The sequence below is a fragment of the Eptatretus burgeri genome, chromosome 15 (genome assembly GCF_056783735.1).
Source record: "Eptatretus burgeri isolate ZD-2024b chromosome 15, Ebu_testis_v1, whole genome shotgun sequence".
Taxonomy (NCBI): Eukaryota; Metazoa; Chordata; class Myxini; order Myxiniformes; family Myxinidae; genus Eptatretus; species Eptatretus burgeri.
The window spans coordinates 66,439,477-66,456,311 of NC_140975.1; the positions used below are offsets into that span (position 1 = coordinate 66,439,477).

General features: G+C 45.8%; 1 protein-coding gene across 1 annotated transcript; it reads right to left on the reverse strand.

The window, feature by feature from the left end:
* Window positions 1-1,484: 1,484 nt before the first annotated feature.
* Window positions 1,485-13,340, reverse strand: LOC147012383 (uncharacterized). The gene is made up of 5 exons (XM_085856476.1): window positions 9,887-13,340; window positions 8,792-9,177; window positions 8,522-8,669; window positions 8,121-8,192; window positions 1,485-2,530 (listed from the first exon to the last, which is right to left on the reverse strand). Exons 1-5 carry the CDS (start codon window positions 9,899-9,901, stop codon window positions 2,264-2,266), a joined length of 888 nt encoding a protein of 295 aa, XP_085712602.1. The 5' UTR covers window positions 9,902-13,340; the 3' UTR covers window positions 1,485-2,263.
* Window positions 13,341-16,835: the final 3,495 nt, after the last annotated feature.

Genomic DNA, 16,835 nt, shown 5'->3' on the forward strand with positions numbered 1-16,835 from the left:
AGTGTCGCTCTTGCTCAGTGACTGGTGCTGTCAGCTCGGGCTTGGTGAGTGAGTCAGATCCGCTCTCAGCTCTCTGCCGTTATCTTTATCGAGCATTCCCTGTAGATGTTTCCAAGCATTCTCATTGGTACACAGACACCACCCTAAGAAGTAGCTCTGTCCCGCCAGACTCCGGAGCCGAAAATGACTTGATTTGCTCCCAGGCTCAGCCACGCAACAGAGCTCCGGGATTTACATGGTAGGGCGCGGGTTTTTGGGAGCGCTCTCCGGCCTGGAACATGTGCCGGACTCCAATCGAACGTTGTTATTTAGCGGCGTGCCAGGCCTATCCAGACTTTGTTGGGCGAGCCCCAGCACGTATATGCGCTTCAAGTTACACGCCGATGTGTTCTGACTCGCAATGTCCTCTGTTTCCGGACCTCCCAAAGGACTATTTTGAATGTCCAGGGAACTAACTGTAGTTGCGGCGGTTGTAGTGAGGTGGGGGAAGCGTTGTGTTCGTGGTAAGGACGTTGAAGCATTGGGAGCGGTTGAGGTGAGGAAGCTGAAGCGGTTGTATGAATTGTGGCAGGCAAGGAGATTGAAGTGGTTGTGGTGAGGAGGTCAAGCGTAGGTTTCTGTCTGTGCAGATTTTTAGGATGCGTTGTGGTGATTATGGTGTGGGCTATGGCATCGTGGTGAGCATGTTGAGGGTCTGAGGTGAGGCGTCCGTTGGTGAATGGCTTGCAGTTTGAATGGGGAAATGGCACGTGTATGCTAATGAGGCTCTCTATTGACGTCACTGGTTTGTGGTGGAGATGCATGCATGAAGAGGTTGTGTGTGAAGTTAAAGTTAAAAAAAAAATAGATGAAAGAATAGCAAAGGGGAATGAAGACTTAACTAAAACACATCTTGTCCCATTTACCCAACAAACATAATGGAAGGGCTAACTGAATGAATACCAATGAAATAAGTGTCTCGGGACCACTGCATGTTGGATGCCATTGCCTTGGGGGAATGCCGGCTTCGCAGAACCGCAGCACTATCCTGGAATGGCCTACGTATCCAGATTCTTGATTAGAAATACTCCAGGCAATTTAACCAGCACTTGCAGAGTTTCAAATCACCTTTTCCTTATTTAAAACACTCCAACAGCGTCGGAAAAACCGTGCCTTCTTCATATGCATGCACACGCCTCGCCAGACGGGTGAAGAGTCGCTCTCACCTGCTGCAGGGGAGATGATGCAACACATGGGCGGAGCATATATATGCATGAGGCAAAACATGAGTATGCATGAAGCGAGACATTCATGGAACATAATATACATTTTGCATTCCAACTTGGTTACATCACATGTACCACTTTAGGAAGGGGGGGGCTATGGCCCCTTCCCCCTAATCCCTCGTTTTCATCCTGTCTGTGGGGGAAATAACCGTCAGTCCCCCACAGGGCTATTTTAAGAGTATCAGAGCCACCTCCAGCTATCCAATAAGCAGCCTCCTCTTTTTTTTCCAAACAAAGATGATTTAATCGATTCATTTACAGTCAGGGTTCAGTGAAGTGTGGTCCAAAACTTGATTTAAATCACAGGAACAAACAACAAAGCAGAATTCGATACATCAGTGCTGTATTTGGTAACGTGGTACTTTACCAAGTAAAACGTAAATGCCTTGCTCTTGTCTTTTGCCATTCTTACCCTCACACCCCACGACCCCTCCCAGCCTCCAACACCATGACCCCCTCCATTCTCCTGCCCACGTGACTCCTCCGACTCTCACTCTCACCCTCCCACCCCATGACTCACACCCTCTCACATCATACCCTCATGCCCCATAATCCCTCACACACACAAACGCTTGAGAAAGCCCCTCCCTCAAGAAAACATTCATTCATCAATACGAGATTATTCCAAAGCCAGAAGTCTCCAGAACTCACACGAATACTCACGATCATTCTGTTGATCATACAAACCTGTTTACTAACTTGTCACTGGGCATATAATAAACCATTAATTAACAATCATCATATTTTACTTTATCCTATATTTAAAGCTCGTGACTGACCTCACAAAACATTGTACAATGGGCAATTTATTCCACAGAAAACCATGAAAGTGTACAAAACAACACACCGTTTAACAAAATGATTCATAAACAATTGTGAGTGGTGCAGAAGGAGAAAAAAAAATTGCACAAGTTATTGTGATGTACAAGAATTTAATAAATATAAGTAAAAGGAGAGCGAAGTTAATTGGAAAAAACAAAATGAAATAACTATCACACTCACACGACGGTGTGTGGATCCCAACAGTAGTGTTTGTGAATGTCGAGCGAGTTCAAACATTCCATGTCCTCCTCACTCAGTGTGAAGTTGAAGATGTCTACGTTTTCAGCAAGGTGATGGACGTTTGTCGATTTGGGAATAACTCCTATGCCTTGCTGAACCGCCCAACGTAGCAGCGTTTGTGCTGGGCTACGTCCACACCGCAAGGCCACTTCCACCACAATGGGGTCTGAAACGAGGTCTCCTGTCCCTAAAGAAGAGTATGCCTGCAAATGAAGAGGCGACATAAGAGAATGTGCCAAATGTACGTTTTACAAAATCGTTTACCCCTCTCTCTCTCTCACAAAGGCATTTTCTGTGTCAATTGTGTCACTCAAAAAAAAAAGTTTTTAATAACCCATTTAATCACAAGGAAACACTGTATTTGTTTTCACAACAGGTTGATCTTCTGAGGGTACAATGGTAGAATGTGCTTGCAGTAGTGTGGTGCATGATGAGATAACCTCACGCCATGAAAACATCACGCTCGTCGAACGTCTCATATTTGTTGGGTCTCAGGTCGATTTGTTGCACACATCAAATAAATTTGGATATTTCAGAAACTAGAAGCAAAATATTGGTAAAATAATAAGACTGCCTTGATGACCTGCTAAACACCTCCACAAAATGACTTGCTTAACACTCCCCATCCCTCCTGTGACACAGAGGTGACTTAAGCTCCATTCACATGTCAGGAGGGAGGATGTGAGGGATTCTGGGGTGGGAGGGTGTGAGTGCATGGTACATTTCAGGGGAAAAGCATGCTAAGTAATTATTCAATGTGGAAAATATAATCACATGGTGGATGCTTTGCAAATACTGTCAGGCCTTGACATTCACGGGGGATACATTCCTGGAAAATGCTTCAAGTGTCGAATCCGGGAATGTCGGAGCATTGTTTCAATGGGAAAAGGGGGATAGTTTTCCAGTGGTTCATGATTCATGGGGGAAAATAAAAAATCCCATGAAAAAGCAAGAATACCTGAAGCACATGGCCACGAATGTAGAAGCATGTCAGAAAAACCGTGAATACGTGAAAAACAGGGCCGTCAATGTAGAAGCAGGTCAGAAAAAACACGAATGCGTGAAGAACAGGGCTGCAAACGTAGAAACAGGTCAGAAAAACTGTGAATACGTGAAAAGCAGGGCCGTCAATGTAGAAACAGGTAATAAAAACCGTGAATTTGTGAAGAACAGGGCCGTGAATGTAGAAACAGGTAATAAAAACCGTGAATACGTGAAGAACAGGGCCGTCAATGTAGAAACAGGTAATAAAAATCATGAATTTGTGAAGAACAGGGCCGTGAATGTAGAAACAGGTAATAAAAACCGTGAATTTGTGAAGAACAGGGCCGTGAATGTAGAAACAGGTAATAAAAACCGTGAATACGTGAAGAACAGGGCCGTCAATGTAGAAACAGGTAATAAAAACCGTGAATATGCGAAGAACAGGGCCGTGAATGTAGAAACAGGTCAGAAAAACCGTGAATATGCAGAGAACAGGGCCATCAATGTAGAAACAGGTCAGAAAAACCGTGAATACGTGAAAAACAGGGCCGTCGATGTAGAAGCAGGTAATAAAAACCGTGAATTTGTGAAGAACAGGGCCGTGAATGTAGAAACAGGTAATAAAAACCGTGAATATGCGAAGAACAAGGCCGTGAATGTAGAAACAGGTCAGAAAAACCGTGAATATGCAAAGAACAGGGCCATCAATGTAGAAACAGGTCAGAAAATCCGTGAATATGCAAAGAACAGGGCCGTGAATGTAGAAACAGGTCAGAAAAACCGTGAATACGTGAAAAACAGGGCCGTCAATGTAGAAGCAGGTAATAAAAACCGTGAATATGCGAAGAACAGGGCCGTGAATGTAGAAACAGGTAATAAAAACCATGAATATGCGATGAACAGGGCCGTCAATGTAGAAGCAGGTAATAAAAACCGTGAATTTGTGAAGAACAGGGCCGTGAATGTAGAAACAGGTAATAAAAACCGTGAATATGCAAAGAACAGGGCCGTGAATGTAGAAACAGGTCAGAAAAACCGTGAATATGCAAAGAACAGGGCCATCAATGTAGAAACAGGTCAGAAAAACCGTGAATACGTGAAAAACAGGGCCGTCGATGTAGAAACAGGTAATAAAAACCGTGAATATGCGAAGAACAAGGCCGTGAATGTAGAAACAGGTCAGAAAAACCGTGAATATGCGAAGAACAGGGCCGTGAATGTAGAAACAGGTCAGAAAAACCGTGAATACGTGAAAAACAGGGCCGTGAATGTAGAAACAGGTAATAAAAACCGTGAATATGCGAAGAACAGGGCCGTGAATGTAGAAACAGGTCAGAAAAACCGTGAATATGCAAAGAACAGGGCCGTCAATGTAGAAACAGGTAATAAAAACCGTGAATATGCGAAGAACAGGGCCGTGAATGTAGAAACAGGTCAGAAAAACCGTGAATATGCAAAGAACAGGGCCGTGAATGTAGAAACAGGTCAGAAAAACCGTGAATATGCAAAGAACAGGGCCGGGAATGTAGAAACAGGTAATAAAAACCGTGAATATGCGAAGAACAGGGCCGTGAATGTAGAAACAGGTCAGAAAAACCGTGAATATGCGAAGAACAGGGCCGTCAATGTAGAAACAGGTAATAAAAACCGTGAATATGCGAAGAACAGGGCCGTGAATGTAGAAACAGGTCAGAAAAACCGTGAATATGCGAAGAACAGGGCCATCAATGTAGAAACAGGTCAGAAAAACCGTGAATATGCGAAGAACAGGGCCGTGAATGTAGAAACAGGTCAGAAAAACCGTGAATACGTGAAAAACAGGGCCGTGAATGTAGAAACAGGTAATAAAAACCGTGAATATGCGAAGAACAGGGCCGTGAATGTAGAAACAGGTCAGAAAAACCGTGAATATGCAAAGAACAGGGCCGTCAATGTAGAAACAGGTAATAAAAACCGTGAATATGCGAAGAACAGGGCCGTGAATGTAGAAACAGGTCAGAAAAACCGTGAATATGCAAAGAACAGGGCCGTGAATGTAGAAACAGGTCAGAAAAACCGTGAATATGCAAAGAACAGGGCCGGGAATGTAGAAACAGGTAATAAAAACCGTGAATATGCGAAGAACAGGGCCGTGAATGTAGAAACAGGTCAGAAAAACCGTGAATATGCGAAGAACAGGGCCGTCAATGTAGAAACAGGTAATAAAAACCGTGAATATGCGAAGAACAGGGCCGTGAATGTAGAAACAGGTCAGAAAAACCGTGAATATGCGAAGAACAGGGCCATCAATGTAGAAACAGGTCAGAAAAACCGTGAATATGCGAAGAACAGGGCCATCAATGTAGAAACAGGTCAGAAAAACCGTGAATATGCGAAGAACAGGGCCGTGAATGTAGAAACAGGTCAGAAAAACCGTGAATACGTGAAAAACAGGGCCGTCAATGTAGAAACAGGTAATAAAAACCGTGAATATGCGAAGAACAGGGCCGGGAATGGAGAAGCAGGTAATAAAAACCGTGAATATGCGAAGAACAGGGCCATCAATGTAGAAACAGGTCAGAAAAACCGTGAATACGTGAAAAACAGGGCCGTCAATGTAGAAGCAGGTAATAAAAACCGTGAATTTGTGAAGAACAGGGCCGTGAATGTAGAAACAGGTAATAAAAACCGTGAATATGCGAAGAACAGGGCCGTGAATGTAGAAACAGGTCAGAAAAACCGTGAATATGCGAAGAACAGGGCCATCAATGTAGAAACAGGTCAGAAAAACCGTGAATATGCGAAGAACAGGGCCATCAATGTAGAAACAGGTCAGAAAAACCGTGAATATGCGAAGAACAGGGCCGTGAATGTAGAAACAGGTCAGAAAAACCGTGAATACGTGAAAAACAGGGCCGTCAATGTAGAAACAGGTAATAAAAACCGTGAATATGCGAAGAACAGGGCCGGGAATGGAGAAGCAGGTAATAAAAACCGTGAATATGCGAAGAACAGGGCCATCAATGTAGAAACAGGTCAGAAAAACCGTGAATACGTGAAAAACAGGGCCGTCAATGTAGAAGCAGGTAATAAAAACCGTGAATTTGTGAAGAACAGGGCCGTGAATGTAGAAACAGGTCAGAAAAACCGTGAATATGCAAAGAACAGGGCCATCAATGTAGAAACAGGTCAGAAAAACCGTGAATACGTGAAGAACAGGGCCGTCAATGTAGAAACAGGTCAGAAAAACCGTGAATACGTGAAGAACAGGGCCGCGAACGTCGAAACAGGTCAGAAAAACCGTGAATATGTGAAGAACAGGGCCGGGAATGGAGAAGCACATCCAGAATATGGGAGATCAAGGACACGGGGGTGGGTCAGGAATGCCAGGGAAGGGGTTGGGATTCCAAGTGGGGAGAGGGGTAGTTGAGTCAGGGATGCTGGACTTGCTCGAGTTGGTTGGCACTGTTCTTCATATCTATGATTAAACTTACAATCCGAGCGTGGAAAACCCGATCTAACAAATCTGCAGAGGAGGAACTTTTTCACATTGATGGGTTCCAATAAGTTCCTTTATTTCACCTTGATTTTTTTTTTTGTGTGTATCCATGGTTATGAAGGAGGAGCACGTGATGTACAAATTTCTTGAATGTGTCCACCTCCACGTTTGTATGGCTTTTGCTCGATTCCCAATAAAAATGGATGAAGGTTTATTTGACAAAATGCCTCGACAAGATCGGTTTGATTTTTTTACGACTAAGTGTTTATTATTGTACGGTAATTTTGATTTAATGTTGGTGATAAGAGAGGTAATTGAGAGATGTTGGCTGGACTTAGTTACAAGTTGTAGCACGCCATAAAGTTTCAATTCCCCCCTTCCTTTAGTGGAGGGTGTTTATGAGGAAAGAGCAACATCTGAAAACACTACCGATACCGATGATGGCCCAAGAAGGTTGGTGAAGTTGATTTGTGATACTTCTGGCGAAGGGGTCGGGGGGGGGGATCTCTGTGTGTCTGTGTCTCATGTAATCCGCTTTTAACTGTAAAAAGTGCTTTTGCAACAACAAGGCCGCACACTGGTCATTAGTTTTGCTCCAAACTGGGAAAATAATTTTTTACAATCGGGTTTCAAGGCTAAAATGTGCTAATTTTTTTATTGTTTGGACAAAAATTCATATAAATTACATATGCAGGACGGAAAAACAAAAATCGGATTAACAAAAATGTTTAATCGATAGTCTTTGGCGGCTGGGAAACTTGCGCAGGCCCATTGTATTCTTCCGCTTCCTCTAAATAACTTACGTTTTGTGGCTTTATCCTGTACATCGACCTCTTCACCTTGATTAAACCACACCTAGGTGAATGGACGGAATCGACAGGACGTCCATCGAGGTATACTAACCACCGTGGGTAGCAAGAAGCTGACGTTTCGGGCATCGAGCCTTCGTTGGAGCAAACAAGGGATCGATGCTAGCCTTCACGAGCAAGAGTCATTCGTTCATACTCGGGTCAGTGTGCATGAATCCACGTGTGTGTGTGTGTGTGTGTGTGTGTGTGTGTGTGTGTGTGTGTGTGTGTGTGTGTGTGTGTGTGTGTGTGTGTGTGTGTGTGTGTGTGTGTGTGTGTGTGTGTGTGTGTGTGTGTGTGTGCTCCATAATGCATCACCTGCTTTGAGTGATTGTGAAACCTGGTGTTTTGATGAATTTTTTTTAGTCACTTTTGCTCATATAAACTTTTGGGAGATTTTCTGGAGGCAGAATCAACTTATAACAAAACACAAATGCTGGGTTCCATCTTTGTTACCCATCCCCACATGATAAGTTTTCAGACCTGCAGGTGGATCCCATGTGTCTGACAAAACTCCAGTAACTGCCATTGCCAAAGCTTGGGATGGAATTCCACCTAAAAAAAAATAAAAATGGGGGATTTGGGAAGGAGGAGGGGGAAATACATTAAATTGTTTCATCAGTGCTCTAACAGAACATTGCCATCATTTGGTAGAGGTTGTGACCCTTGATTAGGCCCTCTGAGGTTGAGTTGCTTTGGCATGCGAAAGTGCGACGACAAAGTCCACGATGGTTGTAGTTGTAGCTCAAAAGTTAATTTCATGAACTCCGCAATGGGGAGGTCAATTGAGGAATACAAAATGTACTCAATCTGGATATTTATTTAAACCGTCACCAAGTTTTCATTTTCAATCGTTCTGTGACTCTCGTAGTATTCGCACATACCTGGAGCACAGCAGGTGGAATACGACAGCGTGACAGCAGGTCGTGCATGTGAACCAACGTGTAGTTACTGATGCCAATAGCGCGAAGCTCTCCGCTCTGTCGTAAGCCTTCCAATAGGTACCAGGTCTCTTGACGTACCCCTGGGTTTCTTCCCATGAGAGACAGGAGAGATCGACATCGAGTAATACGGACGCTCAAAATTTCACAAATATAATCCGTTCAATCATCAATTCCGACCCATATCGTGTGCCTTGTCTCTTGGTGTGTTACCTTTTGTCTTCACTGCGCCAACCCTGCTTTCCTGGCCAGTGCACCAAGTAGAGATCCAGGTACGAGAGGCGCAGGGACGCAAGAGAATGTTTCACCGCGTCGACTGCTCCTCCGCCATGATGTGCGGGGCTAAGTTTGCTCGTTAAAAAGATGTCGCCACGCGTCAGTCCATGCTTGGGCAACAGCTCGACAAGTGCAAGTCCAATATCGGCCTCGTTTCGATAAACGGACGCGGTGTCAAATGAACGGTAACCAAGAGCCAGTGCCTCGTCCAGTGTGCAGTGCACTTCCTTGTATCCGCGCAGTCGGAATGTGCCCAGGCCCACGAGTGGCATGTTCTTCCCATTGTTGAGTAGTACGTTTTCGCTGCAAGATGGTGCAGGATGCTGTGACAGAGGGGCAGCCATTAAGGCAAAGCATCAAAAACTGGAACGGCACTCGGTAGAGCACATTCCTCCACCAGGCTGAACAGCTAACGTTTTGTATCCCACCGATAGGCCGGTTCTGCATCTGGACCTGAACCAAAATCTGATTGACTCATTCTTGTCACCTACCCAGCTTTTTTACCAAGTAAACTGCCAGTCCTGGTATTTTGCTGGCACGGTGAGGCATCAATGTGTGTGCCGTCCCTTCGACTCGCATTAGTTGGATGTTCCAGATCCCATGGTGTCCTTCACAAAGAGTAGGTGAGCTATCTCCAGCACCGTGAACAAATTACAAATTCGTTCTCCAGTCTACAAGGGGCACTGTATCAGCGGGACAGCCACACTCCCAGCAATGATGCATCCTGCAGCCATCGGCTGTGTATGAAATGAATGAATTAAGTCAAATAGCACTTGTGAGCTCAGTGCCAATGACTGTCAACTTTCAGCTAATCCAAGCGGCTTCCAAAGTGAAACTCGTGGTGTAATGACTTTTAGCAGAAAACAATGAGGTCTTTTGAAAGTTGCTCGCACTTCCCCATCTCAGCCAATCAAAGCAGGATTATTGTTCGAAACGGCTTGGATTGTATCATAAAAAAACATTTTATCGGTAGAATTATCTCCAGCACATTTATGTACACCTGCACATGTGTGTATACACCTGCTTTCTCACCTCAACCCAAGTCATGCTGTTGGAACATCGATGATCTCACATGTACACTGGCACCTCACGAGTCTCCATTGCTCAATACGTTGGACATCAATCGTGAGCAAGCCACCTGGAATAACAATGGAGGAAACCGAGTATCAGACAAATCGAGCAGCCATTAAATTATTATTTATAAAATCCAACCAGGCCTTGCACTATGTCAAGATAACTTCGGATTGTATTGGGAGCTCTAATTAGGAAGTCGCTGAACTTCCCATGGCGGGATGGCACGGACACTCCATAGGTTTAATACAACAAATCCTCAAAGCAACCTACCAAGATACAAAACGTATAAACCGACGGAGTACCTACCAGTCATCTGTCGAGGATTTCACATCCAACAACACTCCAAGAACAACAACCTACAATCACATGGACAGCATCGCTGAGCTACAAAATTAACAACCTGACTGTTGCTGCTCTTGCACATCCTCTCTCTGCCATTTTCACCCTGTCATTTGCACTCGGTCATCTTCAATCTGCTTGGAAATCCGCCAACATCAATGCATTACATAAAAAGGTGAAAAAATTGATTCCCATAACAACAGACCGAGCAGCTTGCTTCCATTCATCAGCAAGGTAATGGACTCCATCATCGCAGTTGATATGAAATCATTCCTTTTCTCCAACAACCTCATCTCAGATTATCAATTTGGTTTCAGACCAGGTCAATCCACCTTGGACATGTTGCCTGTACTCACCCAACAATGGTGGAGGCCCTCAATGTCAGACATGAGATCAGGACCGTACCTCTGGACATATCTCATGCTTTCGATACAGTCTGACATCTTGCCTTGCTCTCCAAACTGTCTGCCTATGGCATCGAATGCCAACTCCACACATGGCTTACTGACTTCCTCCACTCTCGTAGCCAACATGTGGGTCGCAACGGGATCCTTTCACCTCCTCTCCCTGTCAGGGCTAGAGTGCCCTGCGTCAGTTTTCAGGACCCAGTCCTATTCCTGATCTTCATCAATGATCTCTCTGACTTTCTGGAAAATCCTCCATCCATTGCTGATGACTTCACCCTCTGCCGTGACATCCCTCATCCATCAGAAAGTCAGGCTGCTGCCTCTCTTCAGACCTTAACAAAATCACACGATGATCATTCTTCTTCTTCTTTACAGACAGCCTCATTAAAATTGGTTTAAGCTCACAACTTGGTTTTAACAGAAATTTCCTGCATTTCATAATGGGAATGTCCATGACTACTGGAAATTTTCATAACTTGAAAGGGTTTTACAAAGTAGGCATAAGTGCACTTAAAAACACTTTTTTAAATGTAAAAGGATGTGGGGATGGTCACAAGAAATAATCATGTAAAACCATCCCTCCATCAACCTACACCATCAATGTAATCTAGATATCTGCGATCCCAAAGCGATCGCCAAGGGTATGCCTCCCGCGGCCTCCCCCAACTTACCTTTGGTTATCAAATGTGACTTACTCTTGGCCCATGATCCAATGTTGGTCATATTTTTTCAGACCACCATATGACCTTGAACTTCAACATTTAGGGGTAGAGTGTAAATTAAGAAAAAGTGTCCCTATTTACAATATATCCAGGAAACTCAACATCATGAAAATCGAAGGAAAATTATTCAAGTTATGATCAAAATTGTGTTTTTTTGTTAATTAGGTCACAATCCGAAAAAAAACTAGGTCAAGGACACAAAACAAATATCAGGTGCACAACTTCAGTGCAGGTACGCTATTATGTTGCAAAAACATACTGGAAGGCAAAGTGGTCTTTGAGATTCCGCATTGGCAAAATTGAGCGATGACAAAAAAAAATTTCTTTTCAAAACTGTCATTTGACCTTGACCTTTAAGCCGGAGAGGAGTGTGATGCAAATGAAGTGTAAATGTGACTTGTTCTAGGCTATCTAAAGAGGGCAATTTAGTATGGATTGGACAAACCTGAGTTGAGATGCGGTGAAAAATATTAAAAAGTCGATAATTAGGTTATGACCTTAAAAAATTAAGTCAAGGTCAAAAGAGTTATGTCAACACCGCATACTTTTTATTCCCATGAAATGTTCGCATTATTGATGCAAAATTTCATTCCGAAAGTCGCAGCAGACTCCGAGCCAAAGGGTGTATGTATAGCAGTGGAGTGGAGTCAGGACAGCTGAAGACTGACCCATGTATAATACATTAAGTGATATTTTCTATGTCCAAAAAGGGCACAACTGTGATAAATTGACAAAACGACCTGAAACTCGAACTTTATCTGTAATTTATCATAATTAAGCCATGTACCAAGTTTCAGTTGAATATGTTAAAGGGTATGGGGAAAAAGTCTGAAAAACCACAGGTGGGACAGATGGACGGACAGGCGGAGAGCAAACCTATAGTCCACTCTGGTGAAACCGGTCGGGGACTAACACTAATTTCTCTAAATGGTGGTTCAGTACTCCTCAGGGTCTAATCAAAATAAAGACCAATTACTGCACCATAGTCCCAGGAAGGAAGCCAGACGTAACAATACACATGTGCACGCGCGCGCACGCACAGACACACACACACACACACACACACACACACACACACACACACACACACACACACACACACACACACACACACACATTGTTATGGATCTGGAAACCATAATCATTCAACATACAGATGTCCCAAAAGTCAGTTATGTCATTAAGTATATGTGTTGTCGAATCCCTTTCCTTTTGTCTCGTGGGAGAATCAAAGGCGTGCGTTGCGATTTCTTTTTAGTTCGGTTATTAAATCTTTACATCCAACGAACCTTCCAGCAAGCCATCTAACGACCATCCCATCTGCATGACCCCTCGACCCATCACGATCCACCACCAAGCAGCTGTCTTCTCGCATCCTGACGTGCCAAGGCAAGATCTCGTGGTTCCAGTTTCTCAGGCTCCCATGAACGTTGTAAATCTTTCACGACGACCTTTGCAACATTGATACTGTTACTCGTCAAGTATGAACCCGCGTGGAAGAGCGGCTGGGGTTTCCCGGCAGCGGCCGTTGCAGCGTTGATACTGTTACTCGTCAAGTATGAACCCGCGTGGAAGAGCGGCTGGGGTTTCCCGGCAGCGGCCGTTGCAGCGTTGATACTGTTACTCGTCAAGTATGAACCCGCGTGGAAGAGTGGCTGGGGTTTCCCCGGCAGAGGCCAAGGCCCCGCCCCGGAAAGGTATGCCGTGGGACCCTGTCCAATCAAAGGCGGACAGCAAGGTGTGTTCACCAAGGCCCCTCCCTGCTGAGGGAGGTCCATAAATTCCCGAGCACTATCTGAGGCAGGGGTCTTTTGGGGGTCTTGGAGAGTTTTTGGTGGGTCTTTTTGGAGAGTTTTGGAGGGTTTTTGCTGTCACGAAAGGGGTTTTTGCTGTTACGAAGGTCGTCGAGGTGGCGAACGTGTCTCCGCTGGCCCTCTACAAGGAAGGAAAGAGCGACCCCGACCCCCCCCACCTCCGTAGACCCCGCGACTCACCACCCGTGCTCTGCCACGAACCTCGAGTCCCACACGTGCGACTGGGGACCAAACCAACGACCATTGTCAGGTGCCACAGCACGGAGTACCCCCTTTCTCTGACAGCCAGGTACCCAACCGAACTCTGACCCCCAGCTTGTCTCTCTCCTCAGCTGCGAGGATCCAATAAGGAACTCTGGGTTTGTTTTCATTTGTGTGTGTGTGTCTGTGTGTGGGCCCGTCTTTAAGTAGAACTGAAAAAGTGTTTTTGGATCATTGTAAATACTTCTTGCATATTTGCGTTGTCTTGCTTTGTGTCTTCATTTACTGCAAATAAAACTTGTTAGAAATGTTCCCAGTTCGTTTCCGTCCCTACTTGAATTGGTCCAGCATGGTTCGGATCTGAGTTTAGGCGGGGTTTTATCCCCGATAATCCGTTTATCCCAGCCGGCACGGCTTTGGCAGTTTCCGCTCGGCTGCACCCGAACCGGAGTTGGTAGTCGGTAGTTGGAACTCTAGCGCAGTCGGTAGAATGACCCGGTTCGAACAAGACGTGCCGAGGGCGTGGTTTCCCCGGTAGTCGAAATCACGAAGTTAATTATGTGAATTGGTTATTGACAAATAGACCCTACGCTACGCGGTTGAAATATTGGTGACCACGGTCGGTTAAACGACCCGCCGGCTCACGGAGTTATCCAAGCGACGTCCAACAATTCTGGGGAGTTTGATGGGAGACAAAGCAAGCTTTCCCCACTTAGTGGTCAATCTCGCCACTGACCCCTGGCCCGCAACAAAATTTATTATACGTAGTTGCGGTTCTGGGAACCGCATGCCTCCAAGGCAATGGCATCCAACATATAGTGGTCCCCAGACAGTTATCCCATTAATATACGTGTAATTAGTCCCTTCCCTCTTGTTTAGTGGGTCAAATGGGACGTGCGTTGTGGGGATCTCATAGCTAGGTCTGCTTACACCACGAACTTAATTTCTACTCTTCCTTCCTGCTTATCCCTGAAGTAAATCCGAATTTGGGTCCTCGCGTAGGCCAGCAGGCACTGCGCTCGGACACCCGATCGGCATAGCGCGGCACAGCGCAGAGCTCCCGTCCTCAAGCGATCCCTCAACTTAACTTTTGCGGCAAGTCATAGAGTATACTAGGCAGCTCGAGATGATTGGCTCGAGCTTCGATGATCCTGGATGAGATTGCAGGTTGCATTGAAAAGGCATATGAATGAATCTCTTAAAGAGGCTGCACGGATGTTGTTTTTCACAACACAGAAGCAAATGACCCAATATCGGCGAGAGCGTGGCTAGTGGTTTGGTGCCAATAGCTACATCGTCAGAGGCCAATAATAGAAAAACAACAACCACGCCACATTGTACGAAACACAAGTGTGCAAGACACCAGTGGCTTGTTCTTTTCAACACATTTCTGGATTTCATTATATAGGCATCTTCTTTTCCCTCCATTCCTCCATCTAATTATTATATCCGCTCGTTCCCCTCAATTCCTGACACAGATCGGGGTTGGCCCCGCACACACGATACCAGAATCAGGCGAACGTGAGCGCTGACCACGTGGACCATTGCGGATCCGCGTGTACTGTACGGAACATGTTCGATGGCAGGCGGGTCTGTGCGCCGCTCTTGACACTTTATTATCGTACAGAGCAGGGCACGAATGGCACACATCTGACCGTCTGTGCATGGGTTTGCCATAACACCTTACCGTTGATCCTCGTTGGCGGCGGCGGGTGTTTCCACAGACGGTGATTGTCTTTTCGCCTCTATGGCCAGCGAAGCTGCGATCGGGCCAGGTGGCGCACCACGGAGAGGGCGCATTGACCGGCGCTGGTCAGGGCGCCCGAGCATGCATGCGGGACCCTCGGCCGGTCGTCAGGGCACAGCGCGGGGGGTTTTGCAGGGCGGTTCGTGGCGCGGAGTTCGGGGTAGGCGATTCATGTCATGTCGTGGGGTCAGAACGAGACAGTTCTGCAGCGCAAGGTCATCTTTCCGGAAATGGAGTGTTGCGGTTTCCGGTCATCGCGGCCAGGCCGTGCAGGGTGTCGGGCCAATCAGAGCGTCCGATTTGGGTGACGACAGCGCTTTGGGGTGGCCCCCCCATCCCGCACCGCAGGGCCTATAAAGGTCCAAGCGGAGCCTTTGATCTCTCTCTGCCCTGCCTCACCTCCCGCTCAAGCTGGACTTTGAGATCGACTCTGTCCTCCTTCGTCTTCCGCGCACACTGGACTGCTTCCTGCCGTCATCGCTTGGACTCCGCCTCCTGTCGGCATCTTCTGGACTCCACCCTCCCAACTCGAGTTCCTCCCTTCACGCCGACGGACGCGTCTCCTTCGACGGTCTAGACGTGAGCTGCTCGAAGCAACAGACGATGCGCCAGCTGTCAGGGGGGTACCGCACGACAGAGCATTCTCCCCAAACGTATTGTTGGCGCGTTCGGGCAATCAATTATACAAAGGTACCGAGAGACCGTCGCCTCAACTCCTCTCCTGTCTTGCTGCAATAACTCCTCTTCATTTGGTGTGTGTGTGTGTGTGTGTGTGTGTGTGTGTGTGTGTGTGTGTGTGTGTGTGTGTGTGTGTGTGTGTGTGTGTGTGTGTGTGTGTGCCTGTCCACATAAGTAAGACTGCAGAATATTATTATTATTCTTATTATTTCGCATTAAGTCTGCTCTGTGTCCCCCTTTTGTAAGTTGCTTGTTTATTGTCGCACCACACCTTTCTTCCCTATCTCTGCTTGCGCACCCCAATAAATCTATTGATCGTACCACATACTCTTCCTCACCTTCTTCTTAATAAATTACTATTAGGATTGTTCCCTGCTCGTTTTTGTCTTTTCTTTCATTGATTCAGCATGGTCCGAATCCTACTTCAGCCGGGACTTTATTCCCAACGATCCATTCCTTTTAGCTGGTACGTCCTTGGTAGTGTCGCTCGGCTGCATCCGATCCGGTAAAGTGATCCAGTTCGGACAGGGCGTACCGAGGGCGTGTTCCCCGGTAATTAAATCACGTGATTAATTAGGTAACCTGGTTAACCCAAAGAGGGAGGACCCTCGGTCATGCGGTTGAGTTATTGGCATCCACGGTCGGTTAGCGACCCACAGCGTCATGGAACTTTCCGTGTGCGACAGCCTACAATTCCGGGGAGTCTGGCGGGAGCCGAGATAGCTTTCCCCTTTCATGGTTTTCTTACCCGACCCCTGGCCCGCAACAATATATATATATATATATATATATATATATATATATATATATATATATATATATATATATATATTGTTGTGGTTACCAAATTCGCAAACCACCATTCAGGTCCCTTAGGTGAGGTATCTCGGCAAGTATATGTGTAGTTAGGCCCAAACCCGTTGTCTAGTGGGAATACATGTCATTTATGCGTGCTGCGACTCTTCAGGATAGCCGTTTTTCTTTTACTATCTTTAATTT

Excerpts from the sequence above, each read along its gene's own strand:
- LOC147012383 (XM_085856476.1), bottom strand. Across the intron at positions 8,670-8,791 it reads TGGCGCAGTGAAGACAAAAG|AAACCCAGGGGTACGTCAAG; the intron begins GTAACACACCAA and ends TCTCATGGGAAG. Across the intron at positions 8,193-8,521 it reads TTCCACCTGCTGTGCTCCAG|GTGGAATTCCATCCCAAGCT; the intron begins GTATGTGCGAAT and ends ATTTTTTTTTAG.